At 29.0% G+C, this 27742-nt stretch overlaps 1 protein-coding gene across 5 annotated transcripts in view; it reads left to right on the top strand.

Annotated features, from left to right (window-relative positions):
* LOC145840136 (uncharacterized) overlaps positions 1-18637 on the top strand; it is a 41634-nt gene extending 22997 nt beyond the window's left edge. Inside the window, exons 38-67 of one of the 5 annotated variants that reach the window (XM_082947276.1) lie at positions 160-223; positions 285-345; positions 759-853; positions 1404-1507; positions 1841-1873; positions 2931-3151; positions 3478-3694; positions 4459-4581; positions 4647-4714; positions 4780-5111; positions 5205-5581; positions 5786-5902; positions 6406-6505; positions 6617-6830; positions 7400-7490; positions 7566-7620; positions 7724-7813; positions 7871-7918; positions 8246-8749; positions 9643-10017; positions 10110-10263; positions 10375-10941; positions 11087-11385; positions 11456-11560; positions 13429-13660; positions 15918-16207; positions 16750-16845; positions 16947-17123; positions 17536-17694; positions 17763-18637. In XM_082947276.1, the coding sequence (XP_082803402.1) occupies positions 160-223; positions 285-345; positions 759-853; positions 1404-1507; positions 1841-1873; positions 2931-3151; positions 3478-3694; positions 4459-4581; positions 4647-4714; positions 4780-5111; positions 5205-5581; positions 5786-5902; positions 6406-6505; positions 6617-6830; positions 7400-7490; positions 7566-7620; positions 7724-7813; positions 7871-7918; positions 8246-8749; positions 9643-10017; positions 10110-10263; positions 10375-10941; positions 11087-11385; positions 11456-11560; positions 13429-13660; positions 15918-16207; positions 16750-16845; positions 16947-17123; positions 17536-17688 (5362 nt within the window). In that variant the 3' untranslated portion in view covers positions 17689-17694; positions 17763-18637. Of the gene's footprint in view, positions 1-159; positions 224-284; positions 346-758; positions 854-1403; positions 1508-1840; positions 1874-2927; positions 3152-3477; positions 3695-4458; positions 4582-4646; positions 4715-4779; positions 5112-5204; positions 5582-5785; positions 5903-6405; positions 6506-6616; positions 6831-7399; positions 7491-7565; positions 7621-7723; positions 7814-7870; positions 7919-8245; positions 8750-9642; positions 10018-10109; positions 10264-10374; positions 10942-11086; positions 11386-11455; positions 11561-13428; positions 13661-15917; positions 16208-16749; positions 16846-16946; positions 17124-17535; positions 17695-17762 lie in introns of all 5 variants that reach the window. The other 4 variants (XM_082947275.1, XM_082947274.1, XM_082947278.1 and 1 more) reach the window with 4 other exon arrangements.
* Positions 18638-27742: the final 9105 nt, after the last annotated feature.

The raw sequence follows: 27742 nt of genomic DNA, 5'->3' as shown, positions 1-27742 counted from the left end.
GATTGCTTGCTTTTACAAGTGTTATTTTTATTTTTACGAAGCACTTGTTTTGTTACTGCAATTAAAAACTAAATTTAATAGTTACAGTAAGGTACTTATAAAATTTAAGTGTTATCTTTATCATTTAGTAATGAAATAAAGTTATGAAAATTAAAACAGTGATGCAGATAACGACCCTGAATACAAGCCAGCCAGACCGACGTTTCCTGAACTTGACTTCATAGTAAGTTTTAAGATAATAAGTATTTTCTTTGTTGTAGTTTTATTTATATATTTACTTCTAGACAAACGACGAAACCAACACTGATGGAAAAGACACCAATGGTAAAGACGGGAAAAAGAAAGGTATATTAATTTATTTAACCTATTTTTATAATTTTTACACTTGTTTTTAATTTCATGTTGTCTAAAACAATTGAAAATCAAATAAATGAATTTAAGTTTAGACTTCTTATGAAAATAAAAATTAAAACTACTTTTTAATTATGATCAGTAAATGAAAGTTGTATTAAAGTAATTTTAAGTTTTTCTTGTTTTATTAGTCCTACTTTAAATATGTAATAAACCGAATAAGGTTATAAAAAAAAAAAGAAACGACCTTGTACAGTTAATAAATGTTATTCATATCTAAAGATTCTTATTCAAAAATTTATAACTTTTATAACTAATTGAATTTGTCATTTGTTTCTCTAAACTTTAATATTAGCATGTGTTTTGAAAACACTTTCATAAATTTTAAAATTTGTCTTTCGTTTTAGGAAAAAGAGATTTACCAAATGAGTGGCTTTCGATCACTGAGCTCAATGCTCACTTGCGACGTATAGTGGCAGCTTATCAAAAGTACAATAAGCAGGTAACTTTGTAATTTATTCTTGATTCAATTGTAATGCAACATTTTTTTAATCTAAAATCCAATGAAAATTTTATTTATAGGTGAGTAAATAAAATTTTGAATGGCAAATTTTTACAATGTGCAACTTTTTAAAAACGTTTTATGGTAAAAATAATTTAACTTGAAACATCTAATTGATTAAGAAAACTTTATGCGAACAAACTTTTGATTTTTTCCATTTATAAAATCTTATTTATATATTAAACTACGTTAATCTTCAAAGTTTTTGTAGCAATTGAATAAATAAATGTAATAATATCAGTTGTAAATGTCTTAAAATTAGCTTGCCTGTTTTGACAAAAGAAAACATGAATAAATGATTATTTCAATCAAGTTAAAAATATTATTTTATTTTATTGTAAAGTTTCATTCAATAAAAAAATATTTTTTTGTTTTTAAATGTCTTTAGTACAATTCACAAAAAGTTATTCGACTCTCTGAACAAAATCCATTTTTCAACGTACTTTGTGGTATTACGTGGTTTCATCAATTTTTATTAAAAACTTAACAGAAGCAACAGCGCCTCATGATGGCCGAACGCAGGGGTTTGGCTCGAAGTCGTGGAGGAGGAACTGATTCTCCGAGACCTGATTCCAGAAGATCTATTACTCAGAGGTGATTTGAACATATTTTTTGTACTAAAAATAATTTACTTGCCTTAAATTATGTTTTTTCAAGTTAAAAGTAGTGGTTTGTTTAAAAAATAACATCGAAAATAATTAGCTATGTATGCATAAACTTATTGAATTTTATTTAGTCTGTACAAGTTTTAATCTGGAAAATAAATATTTTGAAATTGAAAACTATTTCTTAAAGTTTCGCGCATTTACTTAATAAAAAACATTGTTTTTAACCATAAGTACCATATTTTTATGATATCTTTTTAAACTTCACATTGTTAGATAATGAATTTTTTACCTCAAAAGCTAATAATTATTTACCTTCAAGTGAATTCTTCTGTTTGAACTGGGATTTCGCCAGGTTAAATACTTTATTGCTGTTGTACATTCGTTGCATGATTTAAGTTGCAAAATCGGTTTTACTTATATTTTCAGAATTGTTTACGTTTAACAGATTCTCTTAAAACTTGATAATGAACAAAACTATGTTTCACTCAAGTATTATTTTAGCTTATGTGTTTAGAAAGCATTTCTGTACTTAATGTTTTTATCAACTTATGAGCATTTGTCAGTCTCTAGTAATAAAATTTTTACAAAAAAAAAAATTTTTTAAGTCCTAGCACAGTTTTTTTTTAATATGTTGTTTTTGACGTGTTTATATTCATTTGTAGCTTTGTTTTTAGTTTATAAAAGCTTATTGTTTAAACAATGTAAAAAATACTTTTTTCAACTACTGAAGTATAACTTGACACATAAAAGTTTTTTTTTTTTTTGATAAAAAGATTTATTTTCAAAAGTTCTACACAAGTTTTTTGTCTTTTAACTTTTATAAAAAGATTTATTAGAGTTGTCTTAGTAAAGTTTGAATGTACAAGCTTAAACTAATTATAGTTTAAACTTACTTGAATTACTTATTGTTCAGAAAGTACTACTTTTTTCAAAACCAGTGATTATAATAAAATTTCACTAAATTTTCTGGTATAATACTTTTAATTATTTTTAAAGTATTTATTAAAGTATTATATGTTTAATTAAACATGTTATTCATATCACAATATTCAAACATAACAACTGTCAGCATATTAACAAAAAGCATTGACTTAAGTAGTTTAAAGTTGTACTATGTAATTATAAAAAAATATTTAGTACTTTCGACAATATTAAACAACATAAATTTTGCTTATTTAGTTTATTTAAGTATAGCTAAAAATACGTTTTATATCTTATATTTTTATAAGTTTATTGTATTTATTTACTTTCTCATACATAAATAAAAACTTTTTTTGATATTCTAACAATACAATTTTGAAAACTACAGTAAACTACTATAAAAAATCAACTACCATTAATTTACTTCTAACTATACTATTGTTTTAAGCTAAACATTTTTAAAATAATTTTAAACTAATAATTAGCAGGTGGACTCGTAGGGAGGAAAATGAATTTTACAGAGGACTCTCCGCCTTTGGTATTGAATGTAGTGATAATCAATTTTCTTGGAAAAGGTTCCGAACTTTTTCGAGACTTGAAAGAAAAACCGACGAAGCCCTGAGCAGCTACTACATAGCTTTCAGAAATATGCTTGAACGTGTTACCGGGTATCAAGGGGAGCCTGGAACTTCTGACGGAACCGGAATAGGTTGTTTTTTGTATAAATTTTTCATGGTTTTTTCAAAACACTGTTTTCATTTAAAGTTTAGCTGAGCAAACATGAATAATTAATGAAGATATTCGTGTATTTGCTTGAGCGTTTTAAGCAGGTGCTATTTTGACTTATGCATTGAACTATTTTCAAATCAAAACTTAATGAGTTGATCAAGAAGCTTTTATATTCGATGGAGTTAATTTTACAATTTTTAGTTTTATACTTGTTTCATACATCAAACAACTCATTTACAGGCTTAAAAGATACTTTTGCTTTTATAAAAAAAGCAAATTTGTAAAACCACCAAAATGTTATTTAAGGTGTAGGTGATAAAATCAACGAAACAATAGAACCAATCGCAGAGGAAAGAGCTCAAAAGCTGCTTGTAAAAGTACAAATAATTGTTAAAGTTCGAAGTAAGGTCCTGCCTCACAAAGATTTACAGAATCGTTTGGCATTGTGTCCTAGAAGTGCAGACCTTCCAATTTGGTGGAAACCGGGTCTTCATGACCATGAGCTTTTGCTAGCTGTGGACAGGTGAGTATTCACTACCATGTACAGACTTGTAATCAGAGTTTTAATAATTGTTTAAACTTAGGAACTTTTACAAAACTAAAAGTTTTATTAAGTAGTCTAACACAGTGGTCGTCAAGCTAATCATATTCTGTGTACACCAAGCTGCAAAAAATAAAATCGGTGCACCCAGAGATCTAATTTTAATAAGCGCCGCTAGTGGTGGGACTACGTAAACACTTTTATTAGTATATTTCTCCTTCAAAGTCATAACTCAGTTTGTATTTACATGCAAACCATTTAACAACTGAAGCTGAAACTTTTTATTTGATCCTCTTTTTAGTTGATCTCTTTATATGTTTTACCTTATTTTCAAAATGATATTTTAGTTATATGGCTTTGGCTTACATACTTATTAATTGAACTTTTCTCTGCAATTACTACAAAATCCCCAGTTCAGTATTCTTTAAATGCTTTATTAAATATCAACTACATACTTAATCTAACTCTATGTATTTTTTTTGTAATCTCAAAATTTCGTGCACCCCTAAATGAATTTTGTGTACCCTAAACATTTCGTGCACTCCAAAAAAAGTTTCGTGTACACTAATGTGCACCAGTGTACACCTTGACGACCACTCTATCATATCAAAAAATTCTCGCTATGAAACTTTTACAGGTACAAATTATAGTTCTGCAACATAATGTTATAACAATACTTTTAATGTCTAAGCAAAATATTCACTGTCAAGTAATGAAATTTTGTATCAATAACTTTTGTATTACAGATTTGGGTTTTACAAAACTGATGTAAACATTTTAAAAGACCCTAACTTCACCTTTAAAGCCAGTCAAGAGCAGTATGAATCAGATCCTGTTTTATTTAAACAGCAAATTGTTGCATTCGAAAAGTAAGTCTACAGTTTGTATTAGTTTTATTATATTAGCAATATATTACCTACACGCTAACTTTTAGATCAGAGTATGAAAAAAGTTTGGCCATTGCCAAAGAAAAAAAACAGCAGGAAAAAGCAAATGAAAAAGGTTTTTTGTTGTAGTATTTTTCATAATTTTTTTTTTAAATTAAAATATAAATTTTAATATTACAGCTGATCCTAAAAATAAAAGAAAAGACTCTAATGATAAAATAAAAGAAGAAAGAACAGAGTCTTCAGAAACTAATACCAATAAAGATGATGTTCGAAATGAGGACTTAGAAAAAACCACTTTACAAACTGTGATAGATGAAAGTGAAAGTAAAAAAACAGAAGACAAGGAAAAAGAAAAACAATCAGTCGAAGAAAGCAAAGAAACAAAACTAGTAGCTGATTTAAATAATGATGAAAACAGTTTGAAAATTGTTAAAGAGTCAATCGCTAAGGCTACAGACAAAAAAGACAGCTTAGAAAAAACTACTGCAAAATCAATAGTAATAGAAAAGGTTAGAATAACTTATCGTTTTTTAGTTTATGTATTTTTATATTGTTATTGTAGTAAATTAAACATGACTGTTAACTTTTATGATTTTTTTTAGGTTTCTGAGCCAAGTAAAGACAAAACAGAAGAAGTTTCAATAAAAGAAAGTGATGATCAACAGAGCACAGAAGAAAGTAAGAATATGAATTTAAATTCCGAAAACTTGACAGTAGATGAAAAAAATAACGGTAATATAATTAAAAAGTCTGTTAAAGTTGATAAACCTAGTGAAAAAGTTAAAGAACCCATTGCTGCTAATGAGACAGTCAATGAAACAAAAGTATCCGATGAGTCTTTAGACTTGTCTAGTAAAAAATTAAGTGATGATAAAGTAAATGAAAACGATGAAAAGGAATCCAAATTGAAAACAAAACCAAATGACGATTCTGAAACCGAAACAAAAGAGAACAAAAAAACTGAAGATAAAAGTAAACTGTAAGTTTTTTATACGAGCGTAATAAAAATTTAGCTTTACATTGTGGCGCATAGTTTAAAAAGTTTGCGGCGTGTAAAGAAAACTATTTTATTTATCATCTGTTTAAAACCTATTTGTAAATCTCAAATAAAATATTAAACGAGATATCTTTAAGAATAAGTCTAACTCACGTTGATTCTAAGACGCTTTTGAAAAAATTGCAGTTTTATAACAACCGATGAAGATAGTTGTGAATCAAGTAAGAAGAAAAAACAAGAAAAAAAATTGTCCCTTAATTCTACTGATCGAAAACTAAATGAGATAGAAGACAAAAATTCTGAGTTAGTTATTTTTACAAGTCATGTAGTTATAAATTAAAGAAACTTTTGTTAACACTATTTCGTTGAAAGATTCATCTATTAATTTTCTCTTGGTTATTAAAACGTACTAGTGAAATCAAATGTACTAACTAATACATACTTTTAAGCAATTTATACAATAAATTTTCAACATTTTTATTTAAATAAATGCTTCTAAATAAATTCAAACTGTAACTACTAAAAGATTTATTATTTCTAAAAGTAGTTATGTAATGTTTTTTTTTAGGTTTTTTCTCCTTTTCTCAGAAGTATATCTTATATTTAAAAACTTGTAGTTTTACTTCCAAAATGTCTTTTTTTTAATTTCTGTATAAAGCAAAACAAATATTAAGTTTTTGATTGTTTAGAAACTATTTGGTTCAGTTTATATTTCATTAATCTGTAAATATCTAAAATTAATGAGTATTAATTGAAAATAATTGTATCAAAAATTTGATATTTCAATAGTTATTATTTTTTATTAGGTCTCTAAAAAAGGAGAGTGCTAGCCGACGTTCGACTCCAGATCTTGCCGTCCCCTCGAACGTTTTAATTGCACAGAATCAAAAAGGCTTATGGCCTAAGGTTTTTATGTTTATTAATTTATCGATATTTAAAGTAAAGTTATTTCTACAAGCTTTTGTTTACATACAGTAAACATATCGATTTTAGCATCTGACATAAACAACTTTGCAGGACAAAATTGTACTTTCGCGCGTGGAGCAGATTTGTTTGTGTGTGGAAAGTAACGAGTGGCCAGCTCAGGGTAGCACCTTGCTTAAATCTAGCGGTTGTGGCAGCCGATCTATGACTCCTACCGCATTCAACCAACATCAACAACGAATGTTGCATAACAACATATCGTCCCCATCAACCCCTTTGCCTGACTTTTCATCTGCAGCTATGATGGGTACGTAGGGTTTTTGTAATCTTTTGAAAATGGTAAAACTTAATACAGAGTAAGAGTTTTTAATAAATTTTGTTTGAAGTTTAAAAAATTTTAATCTTACTAATATATAATTAAAATTACCACAGATGTTCTTGTGCTAAAACTTTATTTCAACTAACGGCGTTTCACTGCTCTCAAATAAATTTAAGAACAGATCTACGGAGTCTCAAAAAGCTCTAAGTATATTCTTAGAGAGCAGTGAAACGCCGTTAGTTGAAATAAAGTTTTAGCACAAAAACATCTGTGGTATATATTCCGATAAGCTTAGCTTATCAGGATCTCCAGGATTTAACGCCTTTTAACGTTACATCTTATAATTAAAATTATATATTTTAGATATAAGCGAACCATCGATTTGTTGTTTGTATATTTTAGTTTTTTTTTTGTTTTAGTTTAGTAAGTTAGGTTTGATTTAAGTTTTTGAGCATGTAATTTGAATAATAAAATAAACTAAGATACCATTTATAAAGTTAGATAAAATTGAAAACATTTAATAAAGTATAAAAACCTCAAAATAATTATTTTTTTAGCAAACGACGAGCAGCTAGCTGCAATGATGCAAGCTGCAATGAACAGTGGAGGTCGAATGCCTACTAATTTCCAACCATCCCATAATAAGAGGTTTGCACTTTTTTTTACATTCAAGGTGTTTTTTTAAATCGTAAATGAATCGTTTAAATTTATAAATGCTTGTAGGAGTAAAAGAAGCGGGCGAAGTCAAAAGAACGCGATGTCTCATCAGAATCAAAATGTCCGTTTAGTTTTTATATAACTTTTGTAAGCGTGAGCTTCTTTATCTATGATTTCGAAGTCACTATAAGTATGTTTTTTATTAATGACCAATTTGTAAACAGGCGCTTGATAAACTAACGCAGCAAAAACTGGAGCAGTTGTTCAACGAAAATTCAAACAACATGTCTCCTGAACAATTTGCAGCTGTTTTAGTGAGTTTTAAATTTATTTAACCGAAAACACCATTTTATTATATAAAACATTTTTAGGCTCAAATGACTGATCTAAACGCTTTGAAATCTTTATCAAAAGAAGAGGTAATATGCTTATTAATTGTACTAGTAGTATAATTAGTTTGCTAAGTTTTTACTTGTGCTTAAAATTAACTATTTTTGTGAATACTTCTGCAATTAGTATTGACTAAATAATTGTATTTGTATCAAGGTTTGCTTTAATATAATTAGAAATTATAGTGTAGTTTGTTATTTAACACAGTTTTGTAAAGTATTCGTAACTTACACAAAACGGATTATCATCAAAAACTTTCTATAAAACTAAAAAGCATCAGTAGGTTTAATTTTTTTTTTTGACAGTTCTTTTCTTCACTGACTGATAATGCTTCTTTTAATGCAACAATTTCGCAGGAAAAAATAAACGACATGCAAAGTCCTTCTCGATCTCGAAGCCGCCGCAGCACTTCCAACACCTCTGCGTCGTCACCGTCTTTCTCCAGAATGAAAGAAATGCCGTCGGGAAGCGGCAGCAACAAGATGTCCAGCTTGCAGCAGCAGCAGCAGGAAATGATGAAGCAGCAAGCCATGATGCAGATGATGCAGCCCGAGATACTGGCGGCGATGGCCAGTCAGAACCCCATCATGGCCCCATTGCTCACCGAAGCGATGAAGCAAGGCATAGACCCGATGCAGGTGGTCATGTCTATGATGCCGGCACTCATGGACCCGCAGCTGATGCAGATGATGGCTTCGCAGATTCCCGCGCAAACAAGCGCTGGAAGTTCTTCGCTTCTCAACCAGTCTGGAATTTTGTCTAATCAGCAGCAAGCGATGAAGTCTGCGGGAAGCTCCAAACGTAAGGGCCAAGCAAGTTCGTCTGCTGCGAGCAATCAACAGCAAATTGCTAATAACCCCGTTAGTTTAAACATCCGTGTATGTAGTTAAACTAAAGTTTTCACAACACATTTTCAAGTTTAATGAAAGTTAAAACGTATTTTGAAATAATATTTTTTTTTTAATGGGCTGTGTATTTTAAGTTATATTGTATAATATATGTAAACTACTATATAATTTACCTAAACCCATTCACAATTTACTTGCAAAAGCCGTCTTTTAGGATTTATTTAAACAATTTGTTTACTCAATATTTAATGAAACACTTGAAATTTGAAGAGGATGTAATGTGCGAAGGAAGTCTTGCGTGTTTGCATTTAAGCGACCACCCACTTTATTTCTTTTATCTTTCCTTCACTTTTGTAGTTGAGCTCATTTTTGTGTGTTGTAAAGTTATAAAACAAAAGCTTTTAAATAAAAATGTCTAATAAATATTATATAAAAGTATTTTTCTTTGTATTAAAATAATTATCGACGTTTATAAATGAGTGAAATAAGTATGAAATCTAAAAACCAGTACTTACCAAATCTGGAGGTCATTTTAGAAAAATAACTATTTTTATATGTAGTATTTTCTAAACAAAATAATTTTATTTAAAGTTGAATTATTTAACAATTTATAGTATAATAAACTTATAAAGTTATTATTTTCTCTTTTCATAAGTTGAAAATACACAGGCTGAAACAAGTTATATAAAACTTATATGTAAAACGTTAATATCATACCTTTCAAACAAAGCTCAAAATAAATACGATCGTATTTAAAATTTCACCAAATAAAGTTTGTCGTTTCATTAAAATTGCATATACAATGTAGATTTATTTAAATTTCCCATAAAAAATATAATTTTAGAAAACGATAAAAGTTATACAAAATCTCTTCAAACTTCAAATATTTACACAAATTTATTCAGCTGGGAATGATGTCGCACGCTGATATCGAAAAAATGCTAAAAAGCATGGAAATACCACAGGAGCTGCTGCTCATGCAAGGAATTATGCCGCCTGGGTTCGCCCAAGGAATGATGCAACCTCCTGTTACGCCGAACAAACCTTCATCGTCGAGCAACACGCCCCTCGACCTCGGGTTCTCCGCGAACAACAAGAAACCAGAATCGGGTAAAACACAGAATGCTTCGGCGGCCAAAGAAGAAAAAGGCTCGAGCATTGCTTCTGCAGTAAACATGAGTTTACTCAGTGAAAAGTCTCGAAACCAAAACAAGCGGAAAACTGGTGGCGGTAAAATCGATGCTATCTTCCAAAAACTGAACACCAAGCCACCTAACAAGGTATTAAATTGGTACAAATTTATTTAACAAAATATAGAATGAGTTTATTTTTCAACTTCTAACAAACCTTTCAACAAACTCTGATTTTTTAGAAGCCACGTAAGAGCAAGGGTATCGGATTTATTACGCCTCAAGATCTACCAGAGCAAACCAGAATTCCACTCGTAAATAAAGATGGTGTGAAAAAGTGTGGTGATGACGCTCCTATCAATAAGGATCTTGTTGAGTTCCTTAATAAAAACCCAGGTACATTTTGCCTTTTAAAATATTGATTATAAAAAGCTTGAAATAATAATTTTAACAAGCTTAAAATTTTAGATATTAAACCAAGTTTTTTCATAAGTTTTATAAAAAAAGCAGAATATTCGGTTGATTACCAAGCGTTGCGTCAACAAGTGAACGAGAGCAAGAAAGCGGAGAGCAACTCGCCGTCACACCAGCCCGCCACTTCTACGAGTGACGACAGCGGCGCTTCGGCGTCATCAAGTGTCGTCGAGGGCAAACAGCAGCCTTCTAGAGAAACCGCCGATCTCTCGAGCGTGTCTCAAGGCGGTGAAAAAACTGCCGAAAACGAGACGGACGAAGTGAAAAACTCTACGACCCCGGCCGACAACGATCGGTCGTCGTCAGCCACGAACTTCGACGCCAAATGGGTTAAAACTGAGTTGGACGTCGACGGTAAACATCAGCCAACGCACTCGAAAACCCCTAATAGCGGCAACCAATCCGACGCTCAACAGTCGTCGAGGTCTGCTTCTGCGTCAATGCCAGGCGGTGGACCGAAACAAGCAGAAATGGAAATGATGATGAGCTTGATAGCCAGCACGCTTGCCCCTGGAGCGGACCCAGCTCAAATGATGAACATGCTCGCGCAGATGCCACAAGAAGTTATGGCAGCATTGTTTAGCGGTCAAATTCCTCAAGGTAGATGGAAATTTAACTTAGATATGCATAGTCTAAATGTAGTCGAATAATATTGTTGAGTAAGAAGTCTACCTTGACAAAAAGCTTCTTAGACCAAATAAAAGTTAAATTTAGTTGTATTAATTACTTTTTTTTTTGTTGTCAGACAAGCAAACAGCAGAGATGCTTCAAGTTTTGCTCGCAAACGGCGGAGTTCCAGCTGCTTCCCAGCCTCAAAATATTCCTTCATGCGCCAAACGCAAGTCCAGCACCCCGACTAGGAAAGCTTCAGCTTCTGCGACTCCGTCACCAGGTCCTCGCAACAAGCAGATAGGAAAAAATCAAAGTACAAGTCGGCCGTCTTCAAACCAGAGTACTACGCTAAACGACAGCCCCCCAGGCGACGTTTCCTTGTTGAAGGGCGACGAAAGAGTCAAAATGATTGATCTTTCAACTGGAAACATTGTTCGTTTCGTTTTTTTTTTCAATTTTAATAGGTTTAGCTAACTAGATTTAATTACTCAATATTTTTTAGATAAAAGGAAGACAAGCTCCTGAGTTGCGACTGATTCGAGACCATTTAAACTCTCATCCACAACATTATATCGCTCATGAATGGAAAAACCTACTGACCAAAACGGTTTATTTTTCTGACTATAACCATATTTTTTAAACATTCTTAAGTGTATGTACTTATAATAGTACAAAACTATTAAAAATACAAAAAACTATTTTTAAATGTTGCTGACAATTGTTTTGCAGCTTTTCAACGCAAGTAAAGTTTTTCAGTATTAGTAAACTAAATAAACACGTTGCATCATGGCGTAAATAAACGAAAATTAATTAGTTTAAGCTATTTGTTTTGAAAATGCATATGTTTAAGTATAAAATTGTTTTATTTTGTCTTATTGTAGGTTATTAATTCATTTAAAACAATTGTGTTAGTCGTGTAAGCAGTGTGTATTATCTTACGAATACCGAAAGATAAAGTTTTAAACCCTAAAGATTCAGACAAGTACCTAGGAATATCAAAACAAATGTTTTACACACAAATTTCTGTATTATACTTTGAATTGAGATTCCTTAAAGCTGTTCATATTTTACGAGCAGCGAAATGTCGTTAGTTAAGTAAAGTGTTGCGCACAGCAAAATTGCTTTTGATATCTTATGCGTGTTACATAATATATTCATTTTAGATAAGACATTTAATCATAAACAAGTATTTTGCACGTTTTACGTTTATAGTTTACTATCTTTAAAAATTAAGAAATATGTGTGAATAAACTAAGTTTAAATTGTATATTAACTAGAGCACTAACTTGACAATGCTGTTTTTTTTAACAAACAATACTACCACTAAGGCTACTATTAGGTTTAGCTATAAAAATAGTGTGAAGTATAAACATACGATAAACATACTTCAATTATCATATAAACTTAATTTTTAAAGTTGTGAAATCCGTATAGTTTGATTTTAAAGCAGCGCGTCATGAGTTAATTATGAAACAAAAGTTACAGTATAAAACGCACTCAGGCGTAAAACAGCAGAACTTACTAGAACGTTAAACTCAAAAAGAGAGAAAAACTTTCGAGCCAGTTGACGTTTTAAACCTAATTTCTGTGATATCGATCTATTGTAGTTCGATTACTTATGTTATATGTTTTCTTTAATCAAGACTTTATACATATTTATTTAAAAAGGATGTTTTCGGTCGTAATATTTTTTATCTTTATTCTAGTTAAAGTTAATTTTTCTGTTTGGTTAGTAAATTAAAAAACTGCAACTAAATTCTTTTTATAAAGATTAAAGTTGTTTAGTTTTTCCGTAATATAAATCGACTCAGTACCCTGTTATTAATGTTTTGTTCTCCTTAACTAACTTAATTAAGACTCTTATTTTTTGACTATATAATGTGAATTTTTAAACGTTTCCAGTGATTCAAATTTTTTTTTAGATACTCGTTTTTACTGAATGTAGTTTTACATATACCTTCTCTTTTATTTTAACTGCAGTTAGTTTCGAAGTTTCCAAGAAAAGAAAAATTGCATGATAAAATTTAGTACTCATATTATATTTAAATAAGTTACATGTGTCTTAGTAATAAAAACTTTTTGGGTGCGGTTTACAGAAGCTGTGTGTTGAAGTGATAGTTTGAATTTTGTGTTCACGTATACTTATCACGAGCCATATGGCGCCAACTATTTGTAAATTATTTAAAATTTATCGACATTGTCCTTAGTTTCGTTATATTAAAAGTATTTTTTCAAACTCCGGTGGTAAGACTCATTTTGTACAGTTTTAATGGTTAGAGTTTATTCGTAAAATAAATATAAATTTATTCTTATCTTTTTTGATAATAAGATTTTGAAGCACATATATTTTTACTCAAAGTTTCATAATTCCTGTAAATTATTGTTTGTTAGTTATCGTGTCTTTCATAAATTGATGTCAGCCTTTTTTCGAATACAGTTTGTGTCATTTAAAAGCATCATTCTTTTTACAAACAGAACAAGTTTTTACCAAAAGAACTTTATCATCGCGTTTTGCCTGATAATCTTGACCAGACCGCTACTTCATGTCAATCTACGAAATTCAACTCTCCGTCGCCTCAAGTGTCAACAAGTCAGCAACAACAATTAGCTCAGCAATCTGCGCTAGATCAGCTCGTTCAGACTTACATTACGATGGGTTTTCCACCTCAAGTTGCATTGCAAGCAGCGTTTCAACAACAGCAGTCTGGTGTGTTATATTTAGTTGTATTTCATAAAAATATAGATATAATTTTAAAATAGCTCTAGAATTTCTGAACAAAAAGCTAAGAACATAAACGTGTAAGCTATATAAATAAATATTTTATTGTTTATAAAGCTACTTATTTTTTAGTTTAATTTTCTGTAAAAGTGCAAATAATATTAATTTTTTTTTATATTGTTTAAAATAAGTCAAAAAAGATATCAGTCTTTAAATTTTGAACATATCAAAAAAAAATATTATAAACATGTGCATTTTTTTAATTTGAGGTAAAAACTGAAAGTATTTAAAACAAATAAACTACAACAACTTGTAATCGGAATTTATTTTGTTGTTAATATATAATGAAACCGATGCTTTTTTTTGTATAGTGCATTCGGCGTGTTTTCGTGAATGTTCCTATTTGTTGAGTATGTTGTATTTCAAAAACTATTCTAGTACTGTCCAACACTAGAAATTTTTAAACCATGTACATCCGTTATAAAAATAAATAGCCATCGTTTTGAAGTTATCTAATTGAAGTATCAAAGTATTTGTAAACTAGTGGTAGCAAAAGCTATTTTGCTCATTTAATAGCTTTTTATCCCCATCATATAAATTTTTTTATATGTTAGCACAAAGGTAAATTTCAGCAAGTTTTTGTTAATTAGAACAATTTTGTTCAACAAAATTTGTTTGTACAATTTAAGCACATATCAGTTTTGTTCACCATATTTACTAAAAAATTTTGCTTATGATAATATGACTTAGTGGTTGAAAATTAAAAAAGTTTTCATAATAAAACTAAACACATTTAAGAAATTTCTAATTAGTGTATACTAGATAAGTTTTAAAGAGTTTAATAAAGTTTCTTTGAGAGGTAATTATAAAGAATAACTACGAAATAAAGTTGCAAGTCCAAAAACTCAAACTGTTAATTTTGAAAACTTGCATACTAAATCATTTTTTATCTGAAATTTAAATACAACTTTCGACTGTCTTTTTAAGGGCCTAATTTATATATAAAATGTTGATAGAGTTTTTTTATAAGTAGGTAATTTTTATAATATTTTAAATTGTTAAAAAATAATAATAAGGCCCGCTATCAGCCGAGATCGGCTATGCGTGTTGTGCACAGAGAAGAAAAAAACAAAAAAAATACATGTTAAAAAAAAAAAAAAACATACACAGTGATGCAATAAACAAAACACAAACACAAAAAAAAAAACAATTAAATTCATTCTGCTTCTTATTTCTTCATCTTCTTCTTCGTTTTTCTAAAATATTCCTTTTCTCTTTCTTGCAGTCTTTTGTGTATAGTTGATCTCCATTTGGCACGGTCATTTGCAAGCAACTCCCAATCATCAGTTCCAATGTTCAAGCTTTTTAGGTCGCGCTTGCATACATCCTTCAATACTTCCTCATTGGTGATCTTTTGCTGCCATGTAATTCCAAGGATGCGACGAAGGCATCGTAGGTGGAAGGTATTGATTTTCTTCTCCTGTACGCTAGGTAACGTCCATGTCTCGCTACCGTAAAGCAGAGTACTGCAGACACAGGAACGGTAAACGTTAGCCTTTGTTCGAATGCTTAGCTTTTGGTTATCCCAAACTCTTGCAGTCAAGCGAGCGAAAGTGCCTGATGCTTTGCCAATGCGACTATTTATTTCTTTGTCCAATGATGCGTTTGACGCAACATTTTAGCCAAGGTATACAAAGTTATCTACATTCTCGATATCCTTAAAATTGATCTTGATTGATGGTAAAATATTTGTTCCTTGACTTAGAATTTTAGTCTTCTTAAGGCTTATAGTAAGGCCGAAATCCGAGCATGCCGAAGAAAACTGATTCAGCAGTGTCTGCAGGTCTTGGGCAGAGTGAGCCACGAGTGCAGCATCGTCAGCAAATAAAAGATCACGTATGGTGACTTTCTTCAGATTTCGCTTTAAATTGTTAAAGTTATTTAATAAGTCAAAATTATAATTGAAGTAAATTATTAATTTTATAACTCAAAGTAACTTGCATAGTACATTTAATAAAAAGTAAATGTAAAAGCTAGGTAAAAACTGTCTGAATTATTCAAGTATATATCTTTATGTAAATTTTAACCAAGTTTAATAGAATTTAATTTTAAAATATTTCATTATCTTGATTTTAAGATTTCTTAAAATAAACAGCACAAAATGGTTACTAATGGCATTTTACTATCATCAATAGCTTATTCTTATCACAGCATAACAAATATAGTTTTTATAAAAATTTTCTAGGGCCTTCAATGCAAGAAATGCAAATGATGATGGCGCTTCAGCAGCAGCAGCCGGACATGAAACAACTTGCCGCCTTGCAACAAGCCGCCGCAATGCAGAACCCCTTGCTTGGTTTGATGGGTGCCGGCAGCATTCCCAACCTGATGGGAGCCTCTGGTTTTCCGGGAACTCCCGATCAGGCTACTTTGGCCGCCCTGGCAGCCATGAGCGGACAAAATTCACCGGCGTCCCAGCTCAAAAAAGAGCAGCAACGTCACAATGAACAACATAACAAGAAGAAAATGAAAAAGGTTAGTGTACAAATTTTAAACATTTTTTAATAACTTTATAGTATTTAATTTATTTTTTAAATTGTCTTATACAACCATATTTTGCCAAATTTACTGACATATTTATATAAAACTTAGTGTAGGTAAATTAGTAAACTTTTGTTTTAGTTTTTGTATGGTATTTTCTTACTTATTTTATGGTTACAGTTGTAAAAAAAATAATGCAAAAAATAATTCCAAAATTATATCAAAATATAAGAATTAGATTTACTTTTGAATAGGGTTTAATCATTTAATGCACCTATGAGCTCTTTAAACAATTTTTTTTTTGCAAAACAAAAATCAAAAATTTTAAAGATAAGGTATATAAATACAAGATAAGATAACTATTGAAATAGTCTATAAGTTTTTATTTGTTTTTTACTTTGATAACTAAGTTTTATTTGAAATTTAAAGTTAGATCGAATTGCTCAGAATAACTGATAAGAATATTCTCAAAACCTTAACTAAATTCATTATCAATTACAGTTACTTATACAAAATTATTTCCTTTTATTCTCTAGGAACAACGAAGCTCTTCTTCAATGAGCAAGCAGGCGGCAACCAGCTCTCAACAAAATCAAGATCCAATAGCTGCTGCATTGGCGATGCTGCGTCAAGTAAGTAGCTAGTTGTAAGCATTCAAACTGCTGATAAAAATCTAAAATATACTCAAGACTCTGAAATTAAAATTTGAATAACGATTTTGCCACATCCACAGAATGCTGGACCGAGTGGATTTTCCGGTGGTCCTTTTGCGCCGAACCCCTTGCAAATGATGATGAATCCGCAGCAAATGATGGCCATGGCGGCAGCAAGCGGCGGAAACAGCGGGGCAAACATGCTAGGTGGCCTCCCAATGGAAGTTCTCATGAACCCTGAATTGTTTGCTGCACAAGTTCGTTTATGTATTTAAAACTACACATCTAACACCGGTTGAGTTTTCTATACTTCTAATGACTCTTTCGATTTTAGTGTAGTTTTTATGCAGTTTTAAAAATTTATTTTTTGCTTAACAGTTGAAATTACTTGTTATGCTAAACAAATAACTCGATAGCATTTTCTGCAGTTGTAATTTAGTATTTAGCTGAAAACTAGTTTGACCTATTTAATCATTTGAGGTAAAAGCTATTTAAATATTAAAAATGTTTGTATTATTGATTTATTGTATAAAATTTATAGTCATTTTGATGTTAAAAAATAATCCTTGCATTGGTTTAGTATAAAGTACGTCCTGTGTGACATTTTCTAAAAGTGCAAACTTATTCTTGTTCATAAGCTGATAAATCAACGGTATAACACCTTTTTAGTTGGCTGCAATGGGTCAGATGTCAGGAAACATCACTCCTGCCGGAAACGTTGCCCAAGGAAGTGATTCAACGTCATCTACTAGTAAAAACGAACGTAAATCTTCATCTTCAAGTGGGAAGAAAGATCAGGCCAACAGTAGCTTCAAATTATAATTTTAGGTAAGTATAAAATTACTTAAGGTTAGGTTATTTAAAACGCTTCATTTTTTAAATATCAATAAAAACAGATCGGGTAATCTTCTAGCATAGGTGGTAAAAAATGATGTTTTCATGGAAATGTTTGGTCCGTCTGTCCTTCCACTAGACCACTGCTGGGTCTCGGACAAGATCGGCTGGACCAATTATGTTAACGAGATATTTACTTGTTTGGTTAAAGTGCTGCTAGTTCTAACGGTACTTGTTGTTTAATGGAGCAATTTATTAGCTTTATTTTATAAACACATGAATTTTTGATTTTTTTTTTACGAACTAGATAAATCTTGTCCTTTCCATTTTGATGATCGTGTCCTTTAAGTTTTAAGTTGTAATTACGAATTTAATTCTTTTAATGATAAAGTTCTGTTGAACTATGGTTATAATTAATTTGTACAAAAACTACTGTTGGTGTTTATCGTCACAAAAGTTTCCCTAAATTCCGTCTTCAGTGTTTCACAATTTTAACGTTTTTTCTATGGCTAAAGTTGTTATAGTTTCATTTTACTTTAACAAATTAATATAAAACGTATTTGTTAGTTTTTCAATTAAAATCAAAAGTTAATAATAACTGACATTTTTTTAACTAATTTTATTATCTGCTGTTTTATTTTTTTATGTTAAAGTGTAAAAAAGCTTATAAAAGTTAGTCTGCTATTTTATCAGCTATAACTGTTAGGTTCTGATAAAAAAGCTTATTTAAATTGGGTAAACAAGTAAGTTTTGCTTTTAACTTTCAATTCAATTACTTTTGAAATCAGTACTAAAAATTATTTGTTTTGAAAAAAACTTGAAACATTCGAGCACAAACCGACAATTCTTATAGTGCAGCTGATTTACTTTGTGTCATTAGTTTGCATAGAAGAAAATCTAGTTTCATAAGAAATTAAGTAAAATAAAAGGTATCTTAAAGCTCGTATTTTTATGTAGTAAACTTCATATTTTTTAAAAAGTTTGTTACTTGTAATAGCTTTGTTAGTTAAAAATATTTAAAGTTGTATAAGAAATAAAATTTTCTGAGCCAAATTTAACAAGGTAAAACTTCATTGAAGCTTTCCCATCGTAAACTGTTTTCTCACCTTATCATTTACAATTAAATATTGAACAAATGAAAGCATAAAATAGAGCTGTATAACAAAAATACTCCGAAATAATTTACAAAAAAGATTTTTAAAAAATTCTTCTGCTTTTATCTTGTAAACCTATCATTTTTACAAGTAATGTTTTTGCTTAAGACTTAATTTTTACTATCAAAACGCTATGAAATATAAAAAAGATATTAAAATATGGAATAAGTACAGTTAAGCTAAATTTAAAGAACTTATATTAGTGATATCTAAGAAGTCTCGAAAGATAGAACTTGTTAACTCGGTTAAGCGAATAATTTAACAGTTTCCAAACTATATAAGCTATCTTTTTACCACTATATTAATATCAACAAAATCTTGAAAAACATTCAAGTCAATGACTTTAATAATTTAAAAATCCATAAGTTCAGACTTGTTCCAGATTAAAAATATTTTTCAAATACTAACTATATGTGTGTTACTCTACAAATAATACTATAGGGAAATATATACTGTTTTTTATGACTACTACTCAGAATGTTAACTGGTTCGGCAATATTACATTGCTCAAACTTTGATACAAGTTATAATGGTTACAAAATGTTGAGTATGAATTGTATTGTTGCTTAGATCAAATATTGAAGTTAAATCAAAATACTCATAATAATACTGCGATTAAACAATGATTAGCTATAATTTTAAGTGGATCAGTTACAGCAGTTTCGTATGTATAACATTTTTAATTTATACATTTTAGATTATTTATCTCAATGACACTTTTTAACGTTTGATCTATGACTTCAATATGCTTTATAAGTCAAGCTATTCTATAGTTTAGGGGTGGGCAACGTACGGCCCACAGGGTGAAAATGACCGGCCACCGACCGTTTTTTAAATTTTAATGAGATCCAGCCCGCAAATGAAAATGACCGGCCCGCAAGTGATGTTACAGGCCCGCAAATGGTCAATATTACAATTTTGTTATAAAACTTTGTATCATATTTTTACAAAACAAAACTGTAAGAATTTGACTTCAAAAACATGCTAAAAAATTACTTTATAAGTTAATGTGTACTAATAAATACACCATTTTGTCTTAATACTTTGTTGTTGTTCTAACTTAGTTGGAATACCATTTTTTTTAATTACTCCAAGCACGTTATTGAAACATCTGAAATGTCTTAATCTACATCTTAAGATGTCAGACTTGAGAAAATTTTTCGATTCGAAGGGTTTAAAAAAGTGATCAACTGTATCTATAAAATTAGATTCCGGCTGGATCCGAAACTTTTATTTATATTAGAATCTGACCGGATCCGTATCTCGACTTAAAGTTAGTTTCCAGTCGGATCTAAAAAGTCATTATTCGGCTGGATCCGGTAAATCACTAGTTCGAAGTGCTCCGGTCCGCAAAAGACTAAATTTTTCCGGATCCGGCCCGTTGATAGAAAAACGTTGCCCAACCCTATTATAGTTAATAGTCAATTTTTTTTATTTTAAAAAGCTAACATGAACTAACGATGATATATTTTTGAACTCTCTGATTCAAGGAATACATAATTTACTCGTTTCCTTTTAAAACGATTGCCTATATTATTATATACTGTGGTGTAAACAGATTCGTTAGTAAAAGTTAAAACTTTCTCCTGTGAATATCTAATTGTATCCAATGTACAAATAACCCCACCTAGTACTTTTCTTTCACATGTTTTGGCTCTATACTTATAGTTTCTACATATAACTGGGTTCTAGTGATATTAATCCAGTGTAGGTTGTAGTAAGAACTTTTTTTTATATGCTTACACCATTACTGAAATTAAGTTTAATTTACATCTTCTTTTGTGTAAATTTACAAAGTCTTTTATATAATTGCTTCAAAAGTGTTAAATGTTTAACTAAGTTAATTTTTAATATGTATTTAACATATCTAGCCTAGTATCTTTTTTTTATTTCTTATAAAAGAATAACTGTAGTAAGCAATTTTAGTATATTTGTTTTGCTATCTTTTTACGTGATTTATCTTGTTACAACTCAGGGATTGGCAGACTGCGGCCCTCAAAGCCAAAAGCTGAGGCCCGCAAGTTAATTTTTAAGTAAAACAATAACTTTTTAAACTGTAAAAAGAAATTATTTTGAAATAAAAAATTATAATTATGCTCTTAATTTAGTAATCACTTATTGCTAGTGGACTTTTGTTTCTTATTTTAAAACATTTTTGGTATTAAGTAGTAACTTTGTAATAGTTATTATATTTTAGAAAACCTTTGTCCCGAGAAGACTTTTTTTTTGCTTAAATAATAATACTTATAAAGAAATATATTTAATTTAGATATGTTTTACCTGTAAATCTGACAGAGTTTGGGTTCTCACCATACTTTAAGTATCTCTGATTCAGCCTTAACATATCTTAATTACTAAATTACTATTTTTGTTTGAAAATGTGTTTTTCAACAGAATAAAATAAAATTAACAAAAGAACTATCTTTTTCTAAGTCTTTTTGTTTTAAGAAATAAGTGAGTTTTTTATAATGGTTTTTAAAATTTTTTTATAATTAAGTACAGAGGTATAAGTATATATTAACTGATATATACAGTAAAAACAAAAGTTGATAGGCCAAATTTAATCTACCTCTTAACTACCATATATTTTTCTTGTTAAGTTATTCTGTGTAAAATATCATGTTGTCTATTGTTTCTTTTTTCATGTATGTCTCTTCTTATCTTTTTTTACTTTGGTAAAAGTACAAATTTATAACTTTAAATAATACTTTTTTTCTTTGTTTTGTATCACAAAATAGATAAAGTAAGTAGTTACTGTGTAGTTCCATGACCGAAAACTCTTTCTATACGCCCGTTCCATTTACAAAAATTTTTAAGTGTTAATTTTTTAAATCATTATCATTAAACTTCTTCTTTGTAACAATTTTTTCTGTATAAATTTGTTTTTGTATTAGTTCATTGTACGATTAGGTTTTGTTTAAATCTTTTGTCTTTTTTATTACATTTTTTTTTTTAAATCCACGTTCAAGGGTTAATTGTCTTTTTTATAACTTAGAATAAACTGTATACTCAAAGCCGTATAAAACTAAAAAATTTACCTTAACGGTTTCATAGTCTACATAAAAAAGTAACTTATCCATGAATTACACTAAAGTAAATATATTTACCCTCACTAAGTTTGTGTTTTTAGAATAATAAAAATATAGTTTCAAAATATTCCGACAAGATTTATAAAACTACTAGTTTAGCTACAAGTAGACTAAACTACTTTATTTCCAACAACTCAAACTAAAACCACTAAAACTTTAGGTATTCTTGATTATTGTGAATTTTTCTGTGTTAATGTATTACTTTTTGTCTCATAATTATATCATTTAGACCTACATGAGCTTTTTTTTAAATTCAATTTGTTTTTTGAGATTTTACTAAAAGAAGTTTTAAAACTTACTAAAATATGGCTGTTTTTTGCTATTATGAATTTTCCATTAAAATAAGTTTTACTATCATGTTCATGTTAATTAGATCTACAGGTGCTTTTAACATTATTTTTAAATCTAATTGCTTTAATTAAATTTACATTTTAAAATTTTATACATGTGGTCTCTTAAAAGCTTTTGCTAAGTAAAAATTGATTAAAGGCTATTGAAAAAACGGCCTAAATTTTATAACGAAAAATTTGAAAGAAACTTTCGTTTGCTAAAAGTTTTAAGCTCTGCTCGAAAATTTATAGTTAAGGAGAAATATAATAAAATTTTAATTTAGATTGTTTTATTATATTTCCCTACACACTTTTTTGGTCAAACAAAAATTTTTTTAACAAACGAAATACTTCTTTCTAAATATTTTTTTACGAATTAAAACAGTATTTATAATGGTTTTAAATTAGTTTTAGTTTTGTAAATTATCACAAGCTATCTAACTATTATCTAAAAAAAAATCAGCCTAGCTGCATACTATTTATACTAAGAAGCTTTTATAATTTTCAGAATAAAAATTGTCGTAATTTGAATAGTAGTGTAACCAAAAAGTATAGGAAAATTTAAAGTAGAAAGATATCATTTACTACAATTATGATTCATTACCTATGGTTTAGCCCAATATAGAATTAGTAAATTTTCAAAACTAAGAACTAAAAAGTTGATGCACGTGATAAACTTTTTTTTAATTTTTTTGACTACCTTATTACCAAATTAGTGTATTTTTTAACAATTTGTGTTTAATTGTTAAAAATATAATTTTTTTATTAGTTTTTAATTTATGTTTGTTTGTTATAAACATTTTAGAAACTTTTGTCCATCATAAAACTGTCCTTGTCATGTAAATTTATGTTTTTATTTATGTTGCGTATAAAAACATGTTAATTGGAGCAATAAAATCAGCTAAAACCATTACTTTAAAACTAAAATATTAATGCATTTTATTATTATTTTCACCTATATAGTAGAAAATTTTCATAAATGTTTTTACTGATAATTTCATACAAACAAAATTTGAAACTTCTTTCCTTTCAGATCAGCTACATAAAATTCTAGCAACAAAGACTTTTTTGCTCTTATACGATAAAAATATATGTTTTAGCCAAATCCCTATATCAACGTTATCAAATGCTTAACCTAGGGTTAGTAAGACTATACATAATAATTTAGCCTTCTCAAATGTGGCCTTAAATCTTTCAACAAATTCAGATAAAAAGTATAGTATAAATACCACCTGCTATTACCTTATTCTCAGGCAATATGACAACATTGTCAATGTTACGTTTGATAAGTATTAATATTTCAAGTAATTGTTACCGGCAATTTTGTGACAGCACAGTCTGTGATTAGTAGAAAGTTTTTATCACAAGTAATTACTACTAAAGATAAAAATACTTATTAACAGTCATGTGGTAAAGTTCATCATTTATCATTGATGGTACGAAACATCTCACCTTTTTTGATGGTGGCCGTAATAAATAATGTTTAAAACTGATCAAACGAGGGTAGTCACAATAAGCTGACAATTTCTAAGACGTTTGGCTGTAAACGATTTGACAGCGTCAATTTTTTTGACTTTACCCACAAGCGGTCGCTTCAGAGCATATCCACTTGAGCCCGCTTGGTTATACCGCAACAGCGGTTTCTCGCGTCTATGCTTGCCTGAAAAGTCCTAATAAGGACGAAACCGGTCGTAGATTGTTGTGTGGTAAAGTTATTTATATTCGTAATGAAAAGTTTTTTCATTTTTAAATACTTGAATTTTAAACAAAAAACTCCAAAATCGATTTCTGTTTTACTTCTTAAATTTTCTAATTCATAAACTTATGAAAAGCTAGCTTTTATTAACTTCGACATAAATTTACGTATTAACTTTTGCATGTCAGTAGCTACTACATAAAACTTTTAGTGATCAACAATTGTTTTTTAGGTACTTTGTTCTTTCTACTTTAGTATAAGTTTTTTTTTTCGACAAACCAACTACGCTGTTGCTCTCTTGCTGATACCGTTTTAGAATAGAGGTTCAATACATAACTAATCTATATTTAATTGATATGACGAAAACACAGTAAAAAGCATACTTTACTGCAATATAAAAAAGGAACAAGTTTTTTTCTAGTTTTATTCTTAAAAACTATTTATAAAAACACGACTATTTATTTGCTAGTTGGTTATTTTTTTCTAAAAGCTTTTTAGTAAAACTTGTAAGAAGCAAACATCTTATAAATAATAAGTAATAAGATTTTTTTTAATGCTTAAGTTAGATTACTAGGAGATAAAAGTTTAACTTTATTTACTAACAAAATACAAATATTTTGAATTTTAATATAAACTTATTGAGCATTTATCTAATTTTTTGTGTTAGAATATTTTGAAGCACTTTGTTTAAAAAACTTCACTAAAGTTTTCTTTAACAAGTTGTTTTGCTTAAAATTTTTTGTAAAAACAAAGAAACAACTGATTGGATACTTATAAACAAAAACATTATATTTACAAAGTAAATTACTTTGGACAATATTACAAAGTTTATACTTATTGTTAAATACAGACAGAGAGTTTTTCACTCAGAACCTAAAATATTAAAATAAATATTATTATCCACGTTACTTTTTTATATTACAAAAGTTTATAACTAATTGTATGGCCTGGTAAGTCTAAAGCAGGGTTTCCTAAAGAGGGTCAAGTGGCCCCCACGGAAGCAATGAGGAGCAAAGGGGCCAAACGAAGGGCCATGAGCTGTAAAGGGGCCGCAGAGTTGCCATGAGGTCGTAATTTGAAACTTGCACTAGATATTCTGGACCTGAAAATGAAGAGCAAAACAAAAGGTCTTAAGTGTTTTTAATGGTTGTTTTGAAACTTACACTAGAAATTCTGAACTTGATGATGAAGAGCCAAAAAAAGGTCATAGGTATTGTTAATGGTAGTTTTGAAACTCTTACACTAGATATTCTGGACTTAAAGATAAAGAAAAAAAAAAATCTTAGGTGTTTTTAATAGTAGTTTTTTGAGTTATCTTCAGAGGGGTCCATAGTTTTTTTTTTTTAAATTTCTGTTTAGAGTGCCTTTTGCAAAAAAGTTTGGGAAACCCTGGTTTAAAGGCTAATAACTAAAGTTTGTATTTTAAAAAACAGAGGGTGTACTAGATGTGAGTTAGATTTAAGCTACTCTCATTTTACATTAAATCACAGTTGCTTTTTTTATTGTAATTACTTTAGGACAACAGCTGAAAATTTTCCTAACTGATGCAATAAAAGAGTAAAATTACAGCAACAACGTTTTGTTTTGATACTATCTCATAACGGCCAATACTAACTTTTAACATTTTTTGCTGGTATCATTAGGATTATAATAACATTAGTGAGCAAAAGTGTTTTTGATAAATTTGGTTTAAAGTATAAAGAAAATAAATAAGACCATATTACATTGTTTAAATTAATGTTTCTATTATAGTGCTTTATACGTTATGTACAAAATAAGTAAATTATATTAATGATTTAAACAAAAAAGTAGTTAACATATGGTTCTAACTTTAAAGTTTTTGCTTTAAGTCTTCGTCAGACTAAATATTATCATTAAAATTAATCTTTTAAGAATATATTTTGGTAAACTGAAGTAATAATTAATTTCCACAAACAAAATTAAAGTATTTTTGAAAAAAATTAAATGACCTATAAGTACCAACAATTTCCTATCAAAAATACGTTACTTTTTGATACAGTCTTAATTTTACATTAAAAATTGTAAAAAAAAAACCGTTTCATAGATAAAAATTGATAAAATTATACTTAGTACACCATAATTTTATAATAAAATCTAGTTATAATGAAATTTAAAAATACTACTTACTACTTTTATCGTAAAAACTTGTATCCAAATGTATTTTTTTGGAAAAAAACGTCTGATGTCTTAAATATAGTTTAGTTAGTTTTTATTTGTTTTTATCAAGCAATATAACTTTACTTCTTATTATCAAAAACACAATCAGAACTAATCTACATCGCTCGACAATCAACAACAGTCAGTGTTACAATCTGCGACCTGGTTTCGTGCTTTTTATTGAAATGATGGTTGGTGTAAAATCTCCGTTTTTCTACAGATAGCCGAAATAACTACTAGTTCGTTAAACAATTAGGCGTAAACTATAATATAACATTGAAACTGACAATGTCTAAAACGTTAAATTTTGAACAGTTTGGTCGCGTCAGTTTTTTGGCTGTACTTAAAAACAAAGTTTAAGTTCAAAAGTACTAAGAAAGTACTAAGCACATTTAGTTTTCACTGATAGAGCAATTTATTGTGACTCTGTCTGCCTGATGAGTCCCGATAAGGACGAAACTAGGACGCAAATTGTTACATGTCCAGGACAAGAAGTTTAACTTTATCCAAGTGGTGTACGACTCGATAACTAAACATCTTTTTTGTGCATAAATAAGCCCTTAAACAAAAAATTATAAGCGTTTTTTTTGTCGTTAATAAACAATTTACATGGACTATTGTTGATTTGATGGATTAGCGATGCAGTCTAATCACTTGTGTTTATTAAATAATAGCGTAATTTCTCGGTTTTCATAAAGATAGCCAAAATTACTAAAATTATTAAAAATACAATCTTCGTAAAAACAAATTACTTGTTTATTTATCTATTGAATTGAGTAAAAGCTAAAAAAAACTTTTTATACAAACTGTGCTAAGTTTGTGTCATAAAAAAACATTTTTACTTAAACTTTAAGTCTGATTGTTTTATATTTTAAAATAAACGTTGTAGGTAAACTTTTTTTTTTCTAAACTTTTTGTGCTTTAAGTTTTAGATTTCTTGGCTTTTTCTATTTCCTATTTTTTCTTATATACATAACTTGCCGACGATTTTTATTTTTATTCTGAAACAAAACAAAAATCACGTAACAGAACTATTTAATGATTACCTAGTTTATTAAATAAAAAAAAAATTTAAAATCGAATAAACTAAGCAAAACAAAACCAAAGTTTAACAAACAAAAAATATCTGTAAATTACAATTCCTATGGTTAGTATAGTACTACTTACTTAGTAGTAGTTTTTTATTATAAAACATACAATCAAATACACTACTATAGTAGATTAGAGAGTAGAGCTAGAGACTCTACCAAAAAAAGTTTACTAATGTTTTCTTTTTTTAATTTAGTTGCTTTTATAAAACATAGATTTTTTTTCATCAGAATAACTAAATAATAAAAATGTTTTGTACTGTGATGAATGCAAAGATACGTGCATTGTCTTTCTTATAGTTAGCTTGAATTTTTTTTTTTTTTTTTTTGGGTTAACTTGGTTTTCGGCAAATTCCCTAATCCCAATCATTTTAGAAAAAAGTTATTTATTAGGGAAATTAAAAATAAGAATTTGTAACTTAGTTCAAAGTTTTTACTTGAAAGTACATGATGAAATTTGAAAAAGTTTTCAAAAATTATGTCCATTACCTCGAAAGCTATAGAGGAA

Source organism: Thalia democratica, chromosome 7 (assembly GCF_965202585.1).
Source record: "Thalia democratica chromosome 7, ktThaDemo2.hap1.1, whole genome shotgun sequence".
NCBI classification, from domain to species: domain Eukaryota; kingdom Metazoa; phylum Chordata; class Thaliacea; order Salpida; family Salpidae; genus Thalia; species Thalia democratica.
Note: the sequence above shows the minus strand (reverse complement) of the source record. Positions and strands in the feature narration are given on the sequence as shown.